Source organism: Schistocerca piceifrons, chromosome 10 (genome assembly GCF_021461385.2).
Source record: "Schistocerca piceifrons isolate TAMUIC-IGC-003096 chromosome 10, iqSchPice1.1, whole genome shotgun sequence".
In the NCBI taxonomy this organism is placed as follows: Eukaryota; Metazoa; Arthropoda; class Insecta; order Orthoptera; family Acrididae; genus Schistocerca; species Schistocerca piceifrons.
This window is the reverse complement of record NC_060147.1, coordinates 112,169,473-112,194,849: the sequence shown is the minus strand read 5'-3', so window position 1 is coordinate 112,194,849 and position 25,377 is coordinate 112,169,473. Positions and strand designations below refer to the sequence as shown.

Below are 25,377 nucleotides of genomic sequence, written 5' to 3'. Positions count from 1 at the left end.
GCTTCAATTTGTGAAACCTTCCTTGATTTGGCCCCTGGAAGTTTGGCTGTAGAACTGGCAATCATTGATTCATTCTTTGTCTGATGCCACATGCGAACAGTCTTATTTATCAAATTTTCTTCCTGCTGCACAACTGGTTGTGGACTGCACTTCACGAGTAACTGTTAACTTAAAATTAGGTGTACATAATCGATTCTCACATTTGTCATCAATTTGCTCCACACTCACCACTACCTTCTAGTTATGGGAACAATCAAATGAGAACAGTCAATTCAGTTAGTTGTAGTTTTAGATATTGATCAGATTATTATTTATTCATTTCTTTTGAGTGAAACCAGTTTTGGGAGCTACTGATCGAAAACAGTCTCTTCAGTACATTGTAGTTTTTTGTATTGAGTGAATTGTTCGTTCGTTCTTTTTCTAGTGAAACCAGTCTATATAATAATAATATATTATGTCAAGACCACTTAATAACTTCAGATTGCTGTTATTACTGATATCAGCGGTTGATGTATTTTATACAACTAAATGACGTTCAAAGTACATGGCTGGAATTATGTAGATAATGGTGGAACTGTTAGTCAATTGATGACACCTGAGTTAGACATTTGATTGTCAAAACTGGTAATGTGAACATGATGATGAATTCTAGCAATGGAAATTCCTGGATGAAACAATATGTAAAATAAGGGAAAGCCCACACTCTCCTACAGTGGACTAACACATGGAGCACAGAGATTCATAACAGGAAATGGCACGAACACAAGCTTTCAAGTGCTAGTTTTTTCTTTAGCAAAACAACCAAACGGACACCCAAATGTGCTCTCCCATGGCCATGACAAGACTGATTATTGAAAGCAGTTGCCAGAGCTGATGGAGGTGTGGAGGGGGGTAGCGGGAAAGAGGCAGGTCTTCGGGACAGATGACTGGCTCCGTGGCAAAACAATGAGATGAAAGGGGTGGAGAGGGTAGAACAAAAAGAGATATATAGGAAGAGGGAGGGGGAGGAATGGACTGGAGAAACAAGGGAGGGGCAGCATGGAAGTTCTGTTTATGGACGAGCTGGTTGGGATATATCTGTCGGTAAAAGCTCTCATAAAGTTGTTGGTACATTTCGAGAACTCCTGCTTTCCACTGCAGATCCGGCATTCGCAGGTGGTGAAGCTGTAAGGCAGACACGTAATGAATTGTTACATGAATATTGACTTACTAATAATTGTTATAATTAAATTATTATATGAACATTTATAAGCCTGCATACTTCAATTTGGGACTATGTCAGTTTATAAAAGAACCAATGTAATTTTACTATTGGTTGAAATATGTGCACTATAACCCCACTTTTACATTCCTAGAATTAGCATTGCCCACTGTTTACATTTTTTATCACTGCTGTTGAATTTCCTATGTTCACAATGTTAATTCACACCAGTTTTGCGTTAACATATTTTGAATTTCCCCATAATATATTCTTTATGAAACAATGTTTGTGGAGAAAAAATTTATGTAATTGACATGAAATGACCCTGGCATGGTGTTGGCCTTTGTACAGTATCCCTTATTTGCAGGTGAAAGAGCATTTTACTTTATTTCCAATTTTGCTATTTCACATACGCGACGTACGGATCAAGGAGTTAGCTGTAGGTTCCCAAGATGACTAGCAGAGGCAGTTGGCCATCTGGTGCTTTCAGAACCAGTGGGATGAGGTGCCAATGCAGAAATTGCTCGACATCAGCAAATTAGATACGTAGGGAAAGTACATTTATTCCAGTGCAAATGAAGCAATTGTTATTAATGAATATTTGCTAATGAAAGTTGCCTTTTGCCACTCAGACATTAGGAGGAATTTATGGGTCATAAATACCATCTATCAGTAATTTTAGAATGCCAGGAAATATTGATATTAATAAATAGGTGAATAACTTTGGCATAACCGAAGGTGTAAGATCTTACAGTAATTGCGTGCTCAAGTTACAGACTGTGCATCATAGTTGGCAGTTGTCAATAGGAAATTCATTTTACGATGTTTCTTAAATAAATGTATCATAATGGCATCCTGTGTAAAAATTATTTGCCCAAAAACTTCTCCCCTTCATTATGTGAAACATAGACAGTAGAATTAAACTTTCAGAATCCAGTGGCTCTGCAAGGTGACATGAAACTATGACAGCATCTCTACACAGCAGGTAGGGAGAATTCCTACATGGCGGTTCACTAAGTTAGTTCAGGAATGGACTGGCTTAGTTACCGCAAAACTCAGGTGGAAAAGCATGGCCAGTTTTACTGTATGCCCCTATACAGGGCATATATGCAAGGTCATTAATATACAACACAAACAGTGAGTGTCATTCATCTTTTCAGTGGTACGAGGATTAAATTGGGGCAATTCTTGTGGGTTTTCCCTTGTAAAGTAACATTTGAAAACGGATTTAAGTATTTCAGCTTTTGCTTTGTTAGCATCAATTTCAGTTCCTGTCTCATTCGCTAGGAACTGGACACTAACTTTAGTACCACTAACAGCTTTTTACACATGACAAAAATTTCTTTGAATTCTGTGAAAGATCATTTAACAATATTCTGCTACAGTAGTAATTGAAGGCATCACGCATTGTTTTCTTGACAGCCAAACGCATTTCACTCAACATTTCTGTATCCGTAGCCCTAATCTTTGTCTTACACCTCTTGTGCAGTAATCTTTGTTTCTTTACAGTGAATGTAGTGTTCTACTGGGTAGCTATCTATCCAGTGTGTGGTCAACTATTTGCTTAAATTCGAGGCATAGTTCCTCCACATGCTCCTGCCCCCTGCTGAAAGTTTCAAGTTTCTCATTGAGATATGACACTACTGATTTTTTACCTAGTTTACTGAACATGTATATCTTTCTGCTTGTGTTAGTTGTCCTTTGTACTTCGGTAATCATTGCAGCCAAAGCTGCGTGATTGTCACTAATACCTGTTTCAATGTGAACATCCTCAATGAGGTCAGGTCTGTTTATTGCCATTAGATCCAATATATTTCCATCATGAGTGGGGTTCCTGACTATATGTTCTGGGCAGTTTTCAGAGAGGGCATTTAGTAAAGTTTCACATTATGTCTTGTCATGCCTGCCATTAACAAAACAGTAATTTTTCCAATTAATTGTCGGATAATAAAAGCCTCCACCAATGATTACAGTATGACTGGGGAACTTACATACAGGTGAAATGAGGTTCTCTCTTAACATTTTTGATTTCATCGTGAGATGAGTCTGCTGGGTGATAGGAGGATCCAGTTATCATTTTATGTTCAGCCCTGATACTGAGTCATTCCAAGATAGTCTCACATGCAGCTTCAGTTTCTATCTCAGTGGGTCTACATTTCTTGTGTACTGCAACAAATGCACCAACTCCATTTCAATTTGCCCACCCTTTCAATATACACTTAAAATTTCCCCAAAAATCTCACTGCAGTCAATTTTCAGGATTCAACCAGCTTTCTGCACATACTGTTATGTGAGCTTTGGTGCTTTTCATGAGCACACTTCAAACTCTGGTACTTTTTTGCAAACACTTCAGCAGTTTACCATTAGAATTTTAATATTTTTTGTTGCGAACACTTAAGCAGTTTACCATTGGAATTTTAATAGTCTTGCATGTGGGAGGCATTTCTTTTGATTTTACACTGATACTTCGGGGTTTCCTATAGCTATCGTTATCAGAATTGGATGGAGAGTCGCCTAACCTAAAAAACCTTTATGTGCACCTCATACACAGTCAGCTACCTAAATAGCAGCTGTGATGTCTTGTCCACAACTGACCCTTTTAGGGGAATGCTACATTTCTCAACCCTATGGCGCAAGACTATGGACCATAAAGTTGCAGCACAGCTTATCACAGAATCTTTGAAATCTCTGGCTCAGTCCTTCCACTTGACTCAGAACTAAAGGGCTACAGTCAATTCTGGGGACAGTTCTGCAAATTGGGAGCTTCGTTGAAACTCAGTGCACAAAACTGGTCTTCTCATCTTCTCCACCAGTTGCTGAACTGTCCCAAGTATGACCTAAGAGCCCAGATGACAGGCATAATTTTTTCCAGTGTGTACCACAGTCTGAGTTTCACCCTGTTCCCTCAATGGCTATTGGAATAGCCCTTTAACATGTTGAATGAGGCCCCCAGGCTTACATAATGGGTGCACCTGACATCCTTTCCTGTTCCTTTCTGCCATTTCTGTAAGGGGTACCATCATTCACCATACGTTTAAACTGCTAATAGTTAATAGATAAACACAGGTAAAGTGAGTCCGACTGGCTCAGTTTCAGTGAGAGACAGCACCTCAAACTTGTTGGTTAGAGGGATTAGTACAAAACTCTGAGTCCTCCCTGGCCCCCATCCACCCTGTACAAGATACCTAGGTCTACCATTAACATGCCATTTGCAGTCAAGTGGACAAATAATGACAGATACTGCACTTTCTGCAAAGAAGACAGGATCTACAGGAGAGGGTAGTACTTAAGGTTCCTCTAGTACTGGGGCACAGGTATGTGATTCTCAGGAGCTCTTCCAACACACCGATTTGCAGCAGTTGCCAATCATTTGACACTAGTCATGATGATTTCCAGCTGCTTATGAATGCCAACCAATCCATCCCATCTTTGAGAACAGCATTCACAGTGGGGCTGCATTTTGATTGGTGCAGTGTATTACAAGGCAGAACAGAGATTCTGGAATAAGCAAAATGACTTCACCTCAGTACCACCCCTATGTATGTAATAAAATACAGAACTTAATCAGGCTAACAGTTGCCTTAACGATAAATGCAGGTAGTATACAGGGCTGCTACTCTTTAAGGGAAAACTAGATGTAACACAATATGTTAGTTACAATATCTGCTACAGTAACTAAATCACTAATGCTGATTTACTGCAGATTGCTCATAGATTATTCAAAGGACAATGGTAGCTTCCAAAAATTCTCTAAAACCCACTTTTATTTGTGTTGATATACAGTGAAATTTGGGGGGTGATGTATTCTTTGGCAGAACTGTGAACGACAAACACTGATTTGCTATGAAATAAATTATGTACCCAAAACACCTGTGCACATAACTTATGAAAATATAGTTTTGTAAGCATTTGAAAATTTTTAGAACTAACCTGTTTCTGACATAATTGTACAATGGAATTAGAGAACGACTGTTTTGAAGGATGATAGGTCTATTGTTCTCTAAAATTTGAAAAGAGCACAGTTAAGTTTAAGCCTATAATTGTCAATGAGAGTACAAGTTTATCACAGCACTTGTGAATGTTCAGATTTTCACAATATGTCACAGTACAAGCAGGTATTGATACAATCAATGAAAGGTTATGCAGAAGCAGCACAAACAGTAAAATATGCAAATCTAGAACTACAATTGGCATACGTGAATGTTGTACACGTGGTCTCTCACACAAGGAAAAATTCTATAAACAAACATGCATATTGCATGGATTTTTGACATAGCTGGTTCTGTGCGCACTTTTACACTGGCATGCCAAAGAGCAACATTGCAGCCTGAGTTTATCTTTGTCAAAATGCCTAAAATGTGCAGCACCAGCAAGCATATCTGCTGCCTGTTGCAGCTAACAATACAAATGTTAGTTTTGAAAGTAGATGATATGTAGCAATAACAACTAGTATTACATAAAAAAATTTAGAACTAAATCAGTGCTTTGTTGGTATACATGCTATTTTTGCTACAAAATACTTACTATATGTAAATTCATGGAATGTTGTTCAGGTGTGGAATAAATGGAATCATTTTATTATTTATTAATAAAAGTTTCTATACAGATTTATATTTTGTATTAATTTTGCAGGTAAATGACTTGGTGCGAGACAAGTTTATGGACAAAAATGGAAACCTGCCATTATATGGAGAGATCGTCTCGGGTGCTTGTGTGAGTTAATTATATGTAGCTCAAGAATTTTAGTTACTTACATATTGATTTCCATCACGTAAAAGAAATTTGTTAGATATCTGCCATTAATGTGTACCTGCACCTTTGGGTTCATGGTGTCTCTCTTCCATGTTTAAGCTTTTTGACTTGTTCACAAGATATTTTTCCTTACTACCATGTCCTTTTTCTGATGTGGAATGATTTTGCACTGTTTTGGTAACTAGCAGATACGTCCTGCATGTTGTACTTACCTTCTCTCCTTACGATAATGGCTGGGAGCAGATGAAAAATGGGTGAGAAAAGTGTGTCTTATTAGTGGAGTTACATGGCAAGTGGACCTTCCATACACTAAGTCTTTCCTTCTTTTTGTAAGACGAGCAGAAGTAGTAGCAAGAAACTGACTTTGAAAGAGGGCAAAACAAATGAAAGTCATTATACATAATTTAAAAAAAAGTTAAAGTAGCAACTGGGTGTAAAGCTGAATTTACAGTGTAACATTAGTAAAATGATCTGAGGCACTGTAGAAATGTTTTCAAAGGTGGGGAAGGAAATCGGCTGTGCCCTTTGAAAGGAACCATCCTGGAATTAGCCTGGAGCTATTTAGGGAAATAATTGCAAATCTTACATCTGGATGGCTGGACACAGATTGGAACTGTTGTGCTTCCAGATGTGAATCCAGCGTGCTAACCACCGTGCTGCTTACTCGGTTGCCTAATCTGGATACCAGTACAGAGAGTCTTGCATTCAGATTCCTAAGTGGGGCCAAATAACACATACGACTCGTCTGGCCCTGTACCATATGTTACAGTGACAACACTTTTCACTATGCCGAGACAAATATTGTGGGTGTAAACAGATTACTTAGAATTTTAGTTGCTTTCTTGACTGTTAATTACACAAACTTCAGCAGCTTTCAGTATGATTTTAGTACCTGTGATGAAAGTGAGTTGCTGTTTCTGATTCACCGAAGTTGTTGACTAATCTTACTACTGTTCATACGTATTTCTTATTGCATTAACGCAAGAAATTATTAAAACTGTTAGTATTTAATTAGATCTTTCTGGATTAATCATTATGATCCATTATTTGTTTCAATGCATTTTATATGATATTGGATATGTTATCTGTGGAGAATGGAAGCCATTTATGCCGTTGTCTATTTTATGATTTTTTGTGGTCCAAAACAATCTGATACATCGTACAGCAGTGAAGTGTACTGAGCCACTTGTGTATCAGTCTGTTAGATTGGCATTCATTGTAATTTGTAATAACTTTTTGGACTCATTTTTGCTCCGACTTCATCAGCTTAAGATGTTTTCATACTCATGAGCATGTTATTAAACCAGTTTTTGTCATTTCCCCTATGTATGTAATAAAATATAGAACTTAATCAGGCTAACAGTTCTGTATTACAAATAAATGTATTCTAAATGTATTTTATTAGAAGTATTATGATTGATGACAAATAATCCCTTTATTCAGTATGTAAAGTCTGTCCAGCCCTGAAGCTGAATTATCAGATGCATGTGTAAATGGATGAAAATCACTTTTCCCGATCAAATCTGTTGCTAATCCATGCTGCTTATCCAAGAGTTTTCGTATCTCTTTCAGACTCTCCCAATTTTGAAGAACTATTAGCTACATCTCTTACTGGCAGACCAGATTGGTGTACTTAGAGTAGAAAAGTCATCTAAAAATTTGACTGCATTGTCACTGGCTTTATCTCTAGGATTCCATACTCTTTATGTGCCATTTTTTAGCAAACTTGAATGTAGGACATACGTATAACAGAGCAACGATAAGCATAATACTCTGATGCCATTTCTTAGAAACAGTCAGAAAAATATAGCTAAGTTCAAAACACCTACACAAGATGACGAGCAAACGAAAATGCTTCACCTACTTAATGCAAAATTTGAATAACCACTGTGTGGAACTAAGTTCAGTGTGTTGAAACACAGCGCACTGGTCAATAAGTGGCAATGCTAATCATGTTTGCTTAGGTTTGACCAGATGACACAAGTAAAGATGTTTGGAGAAACTCTGGGAAAGGTACACAACCAAGTGTTAACACATCCACATCACTCAAAAAGTTAACTAAATGGTTCTCTTTGTTGACATTTGCAGGCATACTACTGCAGTTGCTATTTCATTCATGTTCAGCATGTCAATAAGAAACCTTCTGTCAGTGACAATGGAATATTTCATTTGCGTCCAACTAAACACGTGTCACCTATTTGTGCTAGACAGCATGGTTTGATTGATTGATTGCTTGATTTCTTTATTAATCCATGTAACAATTTACATTGTGTGGATTTCGTCAGCAAAATCATATACAATACAATATACCTACAATTATACACATAAAATTAGTATTTACACACATTTTTGAGGTATCTTAAATTAGTTTTATATCCTTGTGTACTTTGTAATTTTCTTATAGTACTGTACAATTTTTGATTACATATCATAATTATTTCCTCATGTATTACAACGCAGGCTACTTTAATTACACTACATGTTTTAATTCAGATAGTCCGTTACTGCGTAATAACTTTTATTTAGTAAAAAAATTTTAGTTTTGTTTTGAACTGTCCGATTGTGTCAATATCTTTTATTTTTTGGGGTAATTTATTATATAATTTAACAGCATTGTAGAACAAGCTCTGCTGAGTTTTAACTTTATTTTTCCTCTCTAGATGCAGATTGAATTGGTTTCTAGTTTCATAGCTGTGTACTAATGAATTTTTCATATAGCAGTCAATATTTTTTTTTACATACATAACACTTTGAAAAATGTATTCACAGGGGACAGTTAGGATTTCCAGCTTTTGGAAATGTTCAAGGCAGGGAGCCCTACTGCCACTCTTGGTTATTATACGAATTGCTCTTTTTTGTAATTTGAAAACTATTTGAATATTTTTACTGTTGACTCCCCAAAATATTATTCCATAGGTAATAACAGAGTGGATATAAGAAAAATATACAGATCTGACACATGTAGTATCACAAACTGCAGTCAGAATTCTCAGAGCATAGCATGCTGTAGCGATTCTGTTACTAAGTATTTTAATATGTTCTTCCCACTTTAACTGACTGTCAACATGCATACCAAGAAATTTTGTGTAGTCTACACATTCTATAGTTTCATTGTTTAACTTAAAGTTGTTAAAGTGTGGTTTTTTGCAGACATAGAAGTTAACAGCATTTGTTTTTTTAAGATTTAGTGTTAGTCTATTATTGGATGCCCACTCACGTACACTGTTTAGTGTTTGTTCGGCTTTTTCTTTTAGTGCATCTGGTGATTTGTCACTGATTAGAACATTTGAGTCATCTGCAAACAATATTGTTTGTCCATGCTTGATGCTCTGTGGGAAGTCGTTTATGAAAATGAGGAATAGTACTGGGCCAAGGACACTACCCTGTGGGACACCTATATTTACATAATTTGGGTCTGAAGTATACTTTACAATATAGTATTGCTCAGAAATCAAAAGCATCATGCGCATTGAGCAACAGGATAGTTTGTGTGTTGTGAAGTGAAGTGGTTACCAGTAGGAAGCCTTTACAATGCCCATTTAGCAGCTACAGAACACCACGTGGATACATGAAAAGGATACAGAAATGGAAATTGCTGATGATGCCTAGCATGAATAGGTGAAATATCTTTTGTTAGAAACAAAGAAAACATTCAACACTAACAGGAAGGGTTTTTCTTACCTACATGATAAACATAATTACATGGCTATTACCTTTTATCTGTTATTTTCTTGAAAAGGCTGTCACAGCCACCATTATACAAGCTTTTGTGAAGGGTTCTATCTCAGCAAACTTGGGAAAAATAAAATCCTGTTAGTCAGGTACTTTGCCAACGTTACATTAGACAAGTAGTTTCTAGTTCTCTGTTATCAATTATTCAAAACACTTTAAGTACTTTCTTGTGTAAATATACCTGAAGGTTTATGACTGAGGTTCAAATATTATCTCTGTTAGGCTTTGTTTCTGTGCTTTCATTTTTCCTTTGTCGTGGTACTGAGGGGAAGTCATTTTGCTTATTCCAGAATCTCTGTTCTATAGGCTGGTGGGTCTCAGGTGATTTTCACAAATCCACTAGAGATAGTGAAGATTCGGCTCCAGGTCGCTGGAGAAATAGCGGGTGGAGCCAAAGTCAGTGCCCTCTCTGTTGTCAAAGAGTTGGGACTCTTTGGGCTGTACAAGGTAAGTTTCTGATTTTCCATATTAAGTGCATATCTTTAGTTCAGATTGAAGGAATTTAGTGCCACCTAATATTTGTGCAACATAGGGGGCAAAGGCCTGCTTCCTTCGGGACATCCCCTTCAGCGCCATCTACTTCCCCGCTTATGCACACACCAAAGAGAAGCTGGCTGATGAGAACGGCTACAACCACCCGTTGACCTTGCTATTAGCAGGAGCCATCGCTGGTGTCCCTGCCGCATCACTTGTGACTCCTGCTGATGTCATCAAAACGAGGCTGCAGGTAATTTTTTTCTCACTCACAGCTATGTTTAATGACACACCTAATGTGTTCGGTAGTTTGCATCCTCATTTTCACAGGTACAGAGTAGATTTCTAAATGTCTAGTGATGTGTACCTGTACACTTTTTGGATGCAGTCAGATTGCTGTTTTACATTTCGTTATGAACATATTTTGGTCTACTAAAGTATCTGTTGTGATGTTCTGTATTCCTGTTTTCAATGAACTTCAAATGTTGTTTTAAGGTAGAAGGTCCCAAAAGCTTGTTGCTAATCTTATTGCTGCTACTCCTCATAACTTTAATGTTTCTTCAGTTTACTCTCAGTCCATAGTGTATGGTCATTAGACTGTTCATTCCTTTCAAGACTTCCTGCAGTTCTTACTCTCTTTCATTGAGGATATCAGGGTAATCAGTGAATCTTATCACTGAGATCCTTTCACCCTGGTGTTTAATTTATTTTCTTGAACTTTTTCTTTTATTTCTATCATTGCTTCTTTGATGTGTAGATTGAACAGTAGAAGTGAAAGTCTACATCCCTGTCTTATATGAATTTTAATTTGAGCACTTTGTTCTTGGTCTTCCATTCTTATTTATTATACATATTGTAACTGCACGTTTCCCTATTGCTCACAACTGCACGTGTTTCCCTATTGTTCACTCTTATTTTTCTCAGAATTTTGAGCAGCTTGCACCATTTTACATTGTCAGGCTTTCTTGTAAATTGACATACCCAATGAATGTGTCTTGGTTTTTCTTAAGTCTTGCATACATTATTGGACACAACATCAGAACTACCTTTCTGGTGCCTTCACCTTTCCAAGAGTCAAACTAACAGATTCGATTTTCTTTTTCATTCTCCTGCATATCATTCTTGTTAGCAGCTTGGATGCATGAGCTGTTCAGCTAGTTCTTGCACTTACCTGCCCTTGCTGCCTTTCAGGTGGTGTGAATCATATTTTTTCAAATGTATTATTGTATGTGTCTAGTTTCATTTTCATCTTGCTGTGCTTCTAAACAACAAGGCACCGGTGCTGATAAAGCTGTGGAATGAACATTTAAAACTCTTGGAATTAGAGCAAGAACGTTAGTAAGTAAGGGAGTGTTGTTGCAAAAATTGAAAGATGTAGACATGAGCTGTAACGACTCGGAGCTGTCAGGATCAAATAATATATTTTAGTAGTCCCTGAAAAAAAGGATAAAGCAGCCTTAACCTGTCACCGATGTAGATTCTTTCCAGACTGATGCAATTCACAGGCATCTTTATGCCCACTACGGCAGGGAAGAGTATCCTACTGTAATAATGCTACTGGTCTTGTTAAAAGAAAGTGAACTTTTCAGGAATGGGTAAAGTAACCAAAAATTGCACTGAAACATAAGGGCTTATTGCTAGACAGATGCAAAATCCTGTTACAAGAAACAGGTAGAAGAGGTGCACTTTGTTACAGATCAAAGCAGTTTTCTTGCACAAAAATGTGGGCATAAACATTCATTCCATAATATGGCTAGATGAAATGTGGGTTAATGTCGAGGCAGTTGTCATTAAATGCTGGACAGATGACACTCCAAGCAGAAGTGGTCATCAGCAGACGCGAATAGGTGCTAGAGTAATTGTGGTCTGTGGTCTTCCAGTGGTTTTGTTTGTGATGCACTTTTAGTTTTGTGGTCCAAAAAGACAAGTGATTACCGAGATGATGTGGACCACACAGGAGTTGTTAGTTGGTTAAGGGACCTTTTAAAACAGTTTTCTGTCTCTACAACAATTGTAAAGGACAACACTCCATATTATACAGTGATACTCTCAAATCCCCAACAACAAACAACTGCAAAGAGATTATGGTGCAGTGGTTACAGCCATGATAAATTACTGCAAATTTGAGTATGACAAAGCTTCCTTTATATCCACTTGTTAAAGAAAATAATCCCAGGATGCCTACATATGTAGCAGACGAAATTTCCAAGGAGCAGCATCATACTGTAATAAGGCTGCCACTATATCGCTGCCATTTCAACCCGATTGAGCTTGTATGGAGTGATATGAAGATGAACATAAGGGAAAATAACAAGTCCTTTATAATAACTAGTAGGAAACAATGTTATGTGAAGCTCTTGTTACTGTGGAGTGCAGCGTCATGGAGGATTAAGGTCAAACACATCGAAAAATATATTCGAGCAGCACAAACGATGGATGCTATTGTCGGTGAACATGAACAACTAACGATGTGTTTTGGTGATGACAGTGATGAAGACAGTTTTTGTGCTGATTCTGACAACACTGACAATGGGAAGCTGGATGGAATTGCACTATGAATATCAGTAATTTATCCAAGAAGCTATTCTTTATTTTGTGAACTGTGTACTGTAGTTTTTTCAAGGTACTGGCCGTCTTCAAATGCTTATTATCTGTATTTCTTTGCTCCATTATTCAAAGCTTGTGCTTTGTTATGTTTATACATACTTTATTACATGGTTGTTCATTTGCTGTCATTGTGGTAATAACTCAAAAAACAAATTCTTATATGCTCTGTTATTACTCAATAGCTTACATTTACAACATGGAACTGAAAACCATATCTGCTTTCATGTGTATAGAGGCCGATGTTGCAATATCATTATTGCAGTATAGCCAACCTAATTTGAGTTAACGCGAGCTGTCAAGTGCAGTGCTTCGCTGGCACAGGTATAGATTCATACTTTCTGTGATTTTGATCTCTACAACTTATCGCCCTTCTCCTTCCTGAGGAAGAAACTAATGATTCCAAAAGCTGGGATAGTGTGTGTATCTTTATTGTGTGATCTATTGTCTGTATTAAATATTTCACCTCCTAAAGGTGGCCAACAGTTCAGTCTCCTAAAGAATTTAATTTCCTTCTGTGAATTTTCCTTTGGTGATACTATTATTATTATTATTATTATTATTATTATTATTATTATTATTATTATTACATAGATTTGAAATATTGCAATAGATTCCTAATTGTATTATAGGTTGTTGCTCGAGCGGGGCAGACAACATACAATGGAGTCATAGACGCTGCTCGAAAAATATATACGGAAGAAGGGCCACGTGCGTTCTGGAAGGGAGCAACTGGTGAGTCCTTATTGTTGTTATATGCTGTGGTTCATTAGTGCTGTAGAATAGAGCTCTGATACGTTTAAGAAACTCCTGAAGATAAATTTGTAGATTTTTATTACTACTTTGATTTATGGGTGATGCTAGTCATTTATTATTACCACACCAGTTGTACATCAGTATGTGTTATAAATTTGACAGTATTATGAGAAGAATAGATTGCTATTCAACACATGGCAGAGATGTTGAGTCACAACAAAAAGACTGTACTAAACATTTAAGCTTTCAACCAGGAGGACTCTTTCATGGCTGAAAACTTATGTTTTTAGTCGTCTTTTTGTTCTGCCTACCTGTGACTCAGTATCTCTGCTATTTGGTGAATAGCAATACATCCTTATCATAGTATTCTCATTATTCCATCCTGGATTTTCCATTGATTATAAATTTATAATTTACTTTTGTTCTTACATTAAAGAACTAATGAATGAACACACACACACACACACACACACACACACACACACACACACACAGAGAGAGAGAGAGAGAGAGAGAGAGAGAGAGAGAGAGAGAGAGAGAGAGAGAGACTGCTGTACCTCAAATCTCTTGCCTAACTAGGGTGAGTAGTGATATGGAGTGGTATTTATGGTGGGGAAAATGAAAGGGGCTTGAGACAGAGAGAGAGGCAGGGAAGGAACATGAGGGTGTTTAGAAGGATCTTGATGGGGTGGAATATGAAGTTGCAGCCCCCCCCCCCTCCCCAGTGTGGGTGGGGGCTCACAGCAGCAGCAGAAGAAATAGGAAGATGATGCCCTTCTTGGACATACAGTCTTTGAAATTCTGTAGGTAGCCGAAGTAAGATACGGGAAGCAAAAGGTTGTTTACAACTTATATAATGCAAACTGGCAATAACAAAAAAGTATTTCTGAAAAAGAGAATTTTGCTAACATTTAATTTAAATAGTGTTATGAAGTCTTTTTCTGAAAGTGTCTGGAGTGTATCCTTGTTTGGAAGTGAAACATTGACAATAAGCAGTTCAGACAAGAAGAGACTACAAGCTTTTGAAATGTGTTGGTACAGAATAATCCTGAAAAATTAGTTGGGTAGATTGAATAAGTAATCAGAATGTATGGAATTGAATTGGGTAAAAGGAAATATATGGCAAAACCTGACTAAATCAGGGTATCAGATAATAGGAAACAAAATGGAGCTTCAAGGAATTGTCAATTTGGTAATGGAGGGAAAAGGGATGGAGGCTAAACATTGTATAGGGAGACCAAGAAGTTAATCCAGTGGTCAGGTTGTAGTAGTTATTTGGAGATGAAGCGGCTTGCATGGGACTGACTAACCACGAAGGTGCATCAAATGAATCTTCAAACTGAAGATGACAACAACAACAGAAGATTGTATAGAACTGGTATCATTGGTCATGTGATCCTCCATATTTGACGTAAGTAATGCCAGTGAAGTAAATTGTATGTGTCAGTCAGTTGTTACGAACCAGTAAAGGAAGATGGGTCAATGTGAAGAAATGACAGAATGGCAGAAGAGGGATATTGTGTTTGAATGTGTCCATGACCACATCTTGAATGAAGTTATCCAATTTATTGCTGTATCAGTGCGGACTGGCCAGTGTGTTTATAAAGAGTGGTGTGTCACTCAAAACTGTGTAACGTATGGTGTGTGAACAGTGGCTGTAATAAGACCCTAGCCAAACACAATCTTGACTTGCAAATGATGATTAGTTTCAAACCTGTGAGGCTCAGCAAATATGGATCCATCCAACCACTTATACAGAACAGTGCAAAAAGGGCTGTGTGCAGTGTACATTTGTAGTCAGGTAGCCTGCAGAAGGCTATTGGTCACAGTGATATGTAAAGCAGTAAATCTTCTGTGTGCCAAATACGAGGGTAATCCCAAAAGTAAGGTCTCCTATTTTTTTATAAGTACATAGACCTGTTTATTTCTACAATGGTTTACATCAGTTTACAGCTTGAACATTTAGCTATTTTTTGACATAATCACCATTTCTGTCGATGCATTTTTGTATATGCTGTTGCAGTTTTTGTATGCCCATGTCATAACAGCTCGCCACCGTGCTGTTCAGGAAGTTACGAACTGGCGTGATTGTTTCTTGGTCTTAGGTGTAAAGTGGTATGCCCAGGTTTCGTCACCTGCCCGTGACAATTGAGTCCAGAAAGTTGTCCTGTTCGGCTGCAAGGCAGTGAAGAAATGTGCAGGAAGCATCAGCTCATTGCCGCATGTGGTCCTCAGTCAGTATGCATAGCACCCATCTTGCGCACACCTTCCGGTAGTTCAGTGTTTCCGTTAAAATTATGTGAGCAGTGATTTGGGGACCATCCAGGGTGATCCACAGATCTTCACGCATGCTTTGCTCGACCTTCAACACTGTCTCCTCAGAAACTGACGGTCTCCCGCTCCTTTGTTCATTGTGAATTTCGGTCCGACCAGCTGCAAACTCGCTACACCACTTCTGAACATTTTTGACATCCATGCACTACTCACCATACACTTCCGTCAAATGGTGAAGGATTTCAATTTTGCGTTCAAAAACCAAATAACCGAGCGCAATTCGCACTTGGTGGTAACATCCAACAGGAGCTCCATTCTCAACGGCTGCCAAGACAAGACTGAGTGCCTCAGCGCGGCATGCACATTTTTACACACAGCGCATGAAGCACTCTTCGTAACAGTGTGACCAACTACCACACGACAGAGTTTTGTACTTATAAAAAATAGGAGACCTTACTTTTGGGATTACCCTCGTAACACAGGAACTGGATAACAGCTGACTGATTTGATGCATTTAGTGCAGTCTGATAAGTCACAATTTTGCCTCTTTCCAAATGATGCAAGATATTAAACACACAATGTGGAGGATGCCCGTACATTCTGGTTACCTTGAACATGAACCAAGATGTTTATTTCATCGTTTTTGGTGAGCAAGTGTTGCCCTTTGTGCCACATCTTCTAGATGCAAATGCTGTGACCACACACATCCACCGAGATGGCAACAGGTCTCTTCATGCATAAATAAAGATGAGATTTAAATGTCTCAAGGAAAATTTAATTATATGATCTATAATTATAGTGTTATCATTCATTTTAGTGCCACTATTTATTAGTGTAAAAATCATTGTAACTATATTCTAAATTTTTGACCTGTCTCCTGTAGGCGAACCAAATGAATTGCAAATGAATGTCATGAGATGAATAAACCACAATTTCGCAATTCAAGCTGTGCAGTGGGGTGATACTACACAGTGTGGTAGAGGGAACTGGAAAATGGACAGAACCTATACAAGGGGGAAGTGAGGAAAATTAAGTGCCATATTATGCTGTGGCTGGGAAGGGAGCATTCAAGTGTTGTCAGTCTGTGAACCACATTGCCACATTTGATGTTCAGAAGGCTTACCATGAAAACTACTTATCATGATTCGAGTCTTGGCCTGCTGCACAGCTAATTATGTGAGTTAGGGTGGTGAACAGTGTGGCTTGTGGCAAAATAAATAGAGCAACATTAAACATATGCTCTAAAGACTGTTTCTAGTTGAGCTAATGTGTCAAATTGTAATGAAACTGGAAGCACCACTGGCTGTTAGTTGCTCTGGTGTTCACACTGTATTAAAATCACAAGAGTTTGAGGGAATTTGTTCATTTTGTGTTGTCTTCAGTTGTGTCTAATATTACATTGATTATTACTTTAGAATCGTCAAACGACATCTGAATGAAACAATTTTTTCTAACATACATGTTTCATTTTAATTATTTCCCAGACATCTTCACTAGCCTGGAATATATACATATTTGTGCTTAAATTCTTGTGCTTTATATTGTTTCACACAAAATTTCATTTTCTTTTTCACAGCACTAGGATATGAAAATTTGTTTACGTGATTTTTATGTCTTGGATACTGTTGCCAGCTGTTGAATGTTATTGAACCAACTGTTGAATGTGTCTTTTATGTCAATTATTTATTAAGTTTAGTAGAGTTTGTGATTATGTGCATGTGGTCGTATTGTGTGTGTCTAGTCATTTATCACATGTCTTTTCTCTGTTATGGCACACAACATAGATACAGAATGGCAGCACCCCACAGAAACAAAGGCGTAGTACACGACAACTTACGCATGTAAAGTAACACACAGAGTGGCAAACGTACCAAAGAAACAGTGCTTCCATGTAAAACACAAAATTGTGCAAACTCTCTGAACAATAGTAAGCCTGCCAACAATCAAGATCAACAAATTCTGTGGACAACCTGTGAATGTCAAAAGTTTTGGTTCTGTGTCCAAAATGTAAAGCGAAAGAGTTTAAACACAAATATGTATATATTCCAGGCCACTGAAGGTGCCTTGCAAATAATTAAGGTGCAATGTGTATGGAAAGAAAAAACTTGTGATATTCAGGTGTGATTAGATGGCTGTGAAGTAGTAATTATCAACATGATTATTCAGTGTATTTCCAAAAAGCAGTAACACAGTGTTATTGGACAAATTGCATAAACAGTTACAGTAAGACAATTAATATATTTATCAGGCTGTAAGATGAGTATTTGCTCCAAATTCATCATAATTAAAAACACATGGTGTCTCATGTTTACAGATGAAATCTTGATAGTTCATCCTAACACATTTACACTGTGTAACAGCTTGTTCAACTGAATTATATCATCATTTAGTTAGGATTGTCCAATGGTTGGATGATGTAGTGCTTCACTTTTCTTTCTTTGATATAAAATGCGGAAGGTAAACAGGAAGATACTTGACACATCTGATATATAAAGATTTTCTTTCACTGTGTACTGCAAGTGTTGTTGAGTTCTAGGTATTTCTTGTAGCTGGTCATAAATTGTTATTAGCTTCATTCATTTGACAATGTTGGACTCCCAGTTATGATATTATAGTAATATCTTACACAGATTGTATGATATGTAGAATTTACTGCTTTGTAGGTGCAGAAGCATGAAATGTGTTATGTACAATCTTCAATCATGTTTTTTGCTTCTTTAACATTAAAATTTATACTGTGTGTATTTAGATCAATATTCCAAACACGTATACCTGATTATTAACAGTGTAGATGTAAGGAAGACTTCAATTCAGTATCATTTTAGATGTAGGTGATATTAACTTTTTGTTGCAGGTTTGCATGTTTTAATGTGTAGTACCATGTATTATACTAGTGAAACATGGTACAATAGTTTTTGCAATGATAACAGGTAATATGTAATCTCTGTAGTGTATGGCTTTTTCAGTGAGAGTGGTAAATATTTCAGGAGCCGGTAATACCTACAATTTTGAGTTAAGAGTTTGTATAAAGATATGCTCTATTTTTACTGGATCTAGAATTTCAAAGCACTGAATGTTATGCATAAAAGAATCCTCAAAATGGTCAAGAGCGCAGATAACTTATTGACTTGGGAATATATAAATAATTCACACATTTTAAATTAAAATTTAAGATATTCCATGAAAGGCTAAAATATTCTTTTCAGTATTCAATGTAAGAACTATCATGAGGACTTGTCTTTTGTCTTTTGCTTTTTTTTATGTAGACCTCACCGTTCATTCATCCGTACATAAAATAATATAGTCGGGAGACCTTATGGCAAATGAGTGGGACTAAGGTGTTTGACATATTGGTCAGAGAATATTATATTTAGGTTATGTGTTAGGTAGTAGGTGAAATATACAGGAACTCCATCACACTAAAAGAACTTTTTCCCAGTAACAGCAGCTGCAACCCTCTGTGCAGGATTTTTCCGTGTGGGACCATGTAAGATAACTTAGCTATATAAAAGAAAATCTTCACAGTGATATGTAGTTAGTTTTTGCATCACTGATGGGAGTCACAAATTATGTTGATCTATGAAATTAGCTTTTTATTAGTACCAGTTTCAGTAACATGCCATGTTCTCATTAAGAAACAGATTAGTATTATTCACATGTTATTACAATTTCTGACATGTTGTATAAGTAATATTAACCCCTTAACTTTTTCCCTCCAAATTATGTTCTAAAAATATCTTTTCTTATTAAAGAAAGATATCCTATAATGAATGACGTTACATGTAGACATATAGGGACAGCTTTTAAAGTTCAAAATAATTAATTGCAAACTTGTGAAGACCACCAACAATAAAATTCTGAGTATACTCATGCACTGGACTTTGACTAGAAATTTTTTGAAACTTGAAGTCATTTTTTAGTTTCTGTGTAACTATGAAGTCTAACCATGTATTTCACCACAGCTTTGTGGGAACATAAATCTCAGAGGAGCTGGCTGGAGTACAGTGGATGTATTTATCTTGCACTATTGGCAAGCACTTGCCACTCAGCTGACAAACTGTCATAATTTCAGTATTTAATGAAGTAATATCACATTCTTGTTCACTTTCTAAGCTGCAAAATTCAATGTCAAACTCAAGCTTGTTATAGCCATACTTTTTCTGAGGCATTGCCTAAACCGCAATACAGGAGAAGCTCTGAAAGTGCGCGTTTTCTTGTCAAGTACCTAAAACTCCGAGTACTAAATTGGATGTATGTGGGATTTTACTTTTTCGAAGGTCTGTTTCAAGTTTCCCAAGTATACTCAGGATTTTAAGTTTCTGCCAGTATAATAAAAATAAGATAACTTGGGATTTTATGTTAAGGGATTAATCTTTTTTGTGCCAATAAGATGGTACATAGCTGAAACTGCTAATCGTCATCAAGAAAGATTAATACAGCATTGTTTATACATTTTATAAAATGTATAGCTGCTGTTGGAGATTGCCTGCAAAAAATCATCAGTAAAAATGAAGATATCAGTGAAGAATTTCCAGTTGTTGAGTGTTGTCATATGTGAATGTGTTCCATCCTCTGACAAAAAGTGATGGAGTAATGCTCGTCCTTCTTTTTTATGGGGAACCACAATGTCTATTTAAATTCCAAATGTACATGATATAATACTATATTCTAAAGCCTGGACAGTAACTTCTACTCTATATACAACTTGTTGGTATATGTGGACAACAGATACGTATGAAAACTGTGCCATTCTTGAATACAAACTATTGAAAAACCACAAGTTAACACTTTTGAATATGATGCTCTCCTGTTAAATAAGTTTTTAAAGAATTCTTCACAAGCTGCAAGAATGTTTGAACATCAAAACTGTTAACAAGGTCTGTGCCAGATGTGTAGCAGTGAATGTCATCAACTGGAATGTCCAATCATCTTTGCTTCCATCTGAGTTTGTGTGCATTTGGACATCACATCTCAACTTAAAGTAGCTCCATATCCAGCAAAAATTGGACATGTGTTTATTAAACTCTCTAATTCAATAGCCCGCACAGCCGTCTTCTGAAATATTTACTGTCTCTAGTGCTGAAAAAATAGATGTGCTCAGGGTTATTGATACATCACATGAGAAAGAATTTGACCTGGCACGATAGGATTATGTATACAGGGTGTAACAAGAAAGTACACATGCCCACACGTGGAAGAAGAAAATACATTATTTGGATGTGGATGTTGAAACATTTTATTTCCATCTAAGGACACATGCTGGCATTGGTGACACCTTTTTGTTTCATCCTGCGTACCAGCACAGTCCACCTGATTGCATAACAGTAATTGTACATTGTCTCAATGTAATGACCTATGTGGGGCATTTGTCATGATGTGTAGCATTACATTTAGGGACTCTTTTATCCCATATGACCAGTACATCGGTATCATCAAATGGTTTAGTACCCTTAAGCATTACCTACTTTCAAGGTATTGCCTGTAGAGCATTACACAACCTTGGGAGCAAATATAATGTTTCCAAACATGCTAATATGAGCAGTGTTGTTATTAGTAATTACATTATTATTTTTCTCTCTTGTGTATGTTTGTGTAAAGAAATTGTTAGAATGAAAGTATTTTATTCATATAATCCAGTAAAAGTTGCTCTTTTTTTCCAAGTTAAAAAGAGTTGTTATTTTTAAGGGGTACTAAAAGTATTTTTGAATATGTAGCAACAATAGTCAAAGAAATGTCTTGCTTCCTAACACTTCACCGGCATCTGTGACGGAGATATTCAGTGACTTGCAGGAGTTTTCCTAACATTACTCAGTTCTAGTTATTTTCTGGATTAATGGCTCAGATGCTGTTGTTCCACTACTATGAGACATTGGTGTCCATAGTTAAGAGTGCCCATATTTATCAGCTGTTACCTCTTCATCTTTAATATTCCATTATGCACAAATCCCATTAATGAAGTAGTTTGTGATACACTGGGGAAAAAAGGTAGTAACAATATCAGTGGTATGTCTTCAACTTTTTAAACGAGTTGACTATTACATTTTTGCACACAATATTTTTTTCTATTTGCTTGTATATCAGTTGAGACTACTTTTTAATTGTCATTCCAGTAAGCTCTGACAGGTGAGGTGACTAACAAGATTTGAATTTGTTGACCTCTGATTCTCTGTAATTTTCTGCATATTTGTATTTCTGCACTCATATTCTTTGAAATGCATAGTTCATAGTGTTTTGGTTCCAACAGATGAGATGACCATGGAGATAGAAATGCTTTGAGTTCTGAATCTCAAGTCTTGCTGTAGCTGAAACCACTATCCCTGTTCATGACATTTTTGGACTGCCTCATTTCAGTAGACTCTTAAATTACACTGTCTCTGAAACTTAAAGCCTACTCCACATTTCTGGTACTATCATGTCTTATTTAATGATAATAATTGGGATATCTTCATAGAGACTGTGAACATACAGAAAGCCCATGCAACAGTAAGGAGGAATAAGATGTTCATGATCCTTAGATGATTGAGACTAATGTGCAGGGACAGATAAATCATCATGACCATCATCATCTACCAAACCCAAGAAGAACTGTGAGAAGTGGAAGATTAAGAAATGCAAGCTTGTAAGGTATGCAGATGACGACATTGCCCATCTGGCTGGATGTGAGGAAGACTTAGAAGATCTGTTGACAGGAAAGGACACAGTATGTCTTAGATATAAACACGGCAAAGAAAAAGATGATTAACAATAGTAGAAAGAGAACTAGAAGGAATTTTGCTTCTTAAGATTTGAAGAGTATACAGGATAGTCAAAATGAGGAGGATATCAGAAGTAAAATTCACAAATGAAGAAAGCTGTGTTCCACAAACAAGCTCTACTGGTTTTATATATTGATATGCAAATGAGGAAGATGGAGTCAACAGATAAAGTATGGAATGAAGAAGGGATAGCGTAGCGAGACATTTGCTAGGACAACCTGTAATAGTTATCTTGAGCCTAAAAGGTGCTGTGGAGGGGGGAAATAATAAGAGCATGCAAAGAACAGAATATGTGAAACAGGTTATATAAGATGTTACATGTAGCAGTTAACATGCTGGTGAAAAAATTAGTACAAGAGAGGAAAGGACTGGAGACAGCATCCAGTTAATCAAAAGAGTGACAACTTCAGAATAATACTGAGGATTGTGGTCTATGCTCAGAGTTTCTAGTACAATGTAATTAAGGAGTACTGAAGCAATTGTGTCAGAATATCTTATAAATAGGGACAGAAGTTTCAGTTTAAGCTAGTACCATATTTATTAAGATGTCACTGGTTTTCTTATCTCTTAGAACCTGGAAACTTCTTAGAAGCTGCGAAACAATACCGGTACATGAAAATTAACGTGCATCAAAGGAAGTAACAAGCACCAAGAATCCATCTCAAGTCCTCGCAGTGCACTTGAAGTGCAGACATTAGACCTCTGCTTGGAGTACCTAACAATAACAACTAGGTTAGTTGTCATAATAATGTGTGCAAAAATATAATCTTCAATTCAGTTCGAAACCTGAAACCAATAATCAGTCACACCAAGGATCGTTCACACTAAGAAAATTACAGAAATTATCAATGTGGTTTATTGTGTGTGTAAGTACAACACTTCCACTATTTCTCAGTGTAATTGTCTCTTTTTTTCCCCAGAGTAGGCGTACTACCTTACCGAAACACAGTGACCATCTTGTAAATGAAATTTTCTAATCACACTTTTTAGCTTCAGATCGCACAAATGGTATCATTACCAGTTTTGACTTCTCTGAAAGTCAACATAGATTACCAGTTTGAGTTAAAGAGAGAAAAAGGGGATGTTAAAATATCAAAATACAAAATTTAGAATGTAGGAAAGACAAACTGCTATTTACTGCAAATGAGACACATTAAGTTGCAGGCAGGCACAGTTAAAAGACAGTTACATAAAGCTTTCGGCCACGGCCTTCATCAGCAAAAGAGAAACACACACCATTCACACATTCAAGGAAGCACATATCATGCACACATGACTGCCATCTCCAGCATCTCGGGCCAGAATGTAACTATCACATGAGATGCATGCAGCAGCAATCTGGAGGGAGTGGGGAAGCGGAAGGGATAATGGTGTCGGGGTGGGGAGAGGACAGGTGTGTGTGTGTGTGTGTGTGTGTGTGTGTGTGTGTGTGTGTGTGTGTGTGTGTGTGTGTGTGTGTGTGCAGGGTCTAGAATGCCAACCCAACAAGAGCAGCATCAGGACATTGTGGGGCAGAGAGGTGGGGGAAAAAGGAGGGGAGCAGGGAAAGACAAGTGGGTGCATTGGCAGAGGGCCCCAAATAAACAGGATGGGAGATAAGAATGGGAAGTAGGTGACAGAACAGAGGGTGTGGAAACTGTTGGGTGGATGGTTTGGGACAGTGTGTTAACGTAGGTTGAGGGTGGGATAATTACAGAAGTAGAGAAAGTGTTGCAAAGTTAACTCCCATCTGCGCAGTTCAGAAAAGTTGGTGGTGGAGGGAAGGAACTACATGGCTCGGATAGTGAAGCAGCCATTGAACTCAAGTATGTTATGTTCAGTTGCAGTTTGACAGTGGCTGTTCATCCTGATGGACAACTGGTTGGTAGTCATACCAATGTAAATTGCTGTGCAGTGATTGCAGCAGAGCTGGTAAATGACATGGCTGCTTTCACAGGTGGCCTGGGCCCTGATGGGGTAGGATAAAAATGTGAGAGGACTAGAGTATGAAGTGCTGGGAGGGTGGATTGGGCAGGTATTGCACTTGGATTTCCCACTGCTTAATCCACCCACCAGGCACTTCCTAGTCCAGTCCTGTCACAGGTTTATCCTACCCCATCCGGGGGTGGGCCACCTGTCAAAGCAGCCATGTCATTTACCGGTTCTGCTGCAATCATTGCACAGCTTTTTACATTGGTATGACTACCAACCAGCTGTCCATGGGGATGAACAGCCACAGTCAAACTGTCGCCAAGAGCAAACTAGACCACCCTGTGGCACAACATGCAGCTGAACATAACATACTTGATTTCAATGGCTGCTTCACTACCCAAGCTATGTGGACCCCTCTCTCCATCACCATCTTTTCTCAACCACGCAGATGGGACAGCCTCACAATACATTCTCCACTTCTGTAAGTGTCCCGGCCTCGACCTACTATAACATACTGTCCCCAAACCTTCATCCGACAGGTTTTGATGGCGCAAAGACTGTTCCATTAAGTTTCGGGTGTGCAGCCGCAAGAAATCTCCTTCTTCTTCTAATATTTCGGCTGTGTAACGTTCAGCCATCTTCAGAGTAAGCTGCAAGACTGCTGCTCCAGTGCTCGCTTCGTCCCTTTATACTGTTTTACCACGCGACTGCGCATGCGGCCACAGATGCAAATGCGCCAGAGACGTTGGGTGGCAGAGATGTGCATAATGCACGAGTTGTATCTATGACTCCGCAGTTGATCTGTGTTGGTGTATCGATATATCATTGTGAGCTGCACTGTGACAACATCTTTGCAAGTTTATTACAGCAAGTGCCGGATTCCAGGATTTATCAAGATTGAAACCAGAATGAGATTTT

General features: G+C 37.6%; 1 protein-coding gene across 3 annotated transcripts in view; it reads left to right on the top strand.

Annotated features, from left to right (window-relative positions):
• The window catches only part of LOC124719123 (calcium-binding mitochondrial carrier protein Aralar1), a 615,804-nt gene that overhangs the window by 551,038 nt on the left and 39,389 nt on the right, over window positions 1–25,377 (top strand). For all 3 annotated transcript variants that reach the window (XM_047244818.1, XM_047244817.1, XM_047244816.1), the window contains exons 12-15: window positions 5,834–5,914; window positions 9,992–10,132; window positions 10,218–10,412; window positions 13,396–13,498. In XM_047244818.1, coding sequence (XP_047100774.1) covers window positions 5,834–5,914; window positions 9,992–10,132; window positions 10,218–10,412; window positions 13,396–13,498 — 520 coding nt within the window. The remainder of the gene's footprint in view (window positions 1–5,833; window positions 5,915–9,991; window positions 10,133–10,217; window positions 10,413–13,395; window positions 13,499–25,377) is intronic.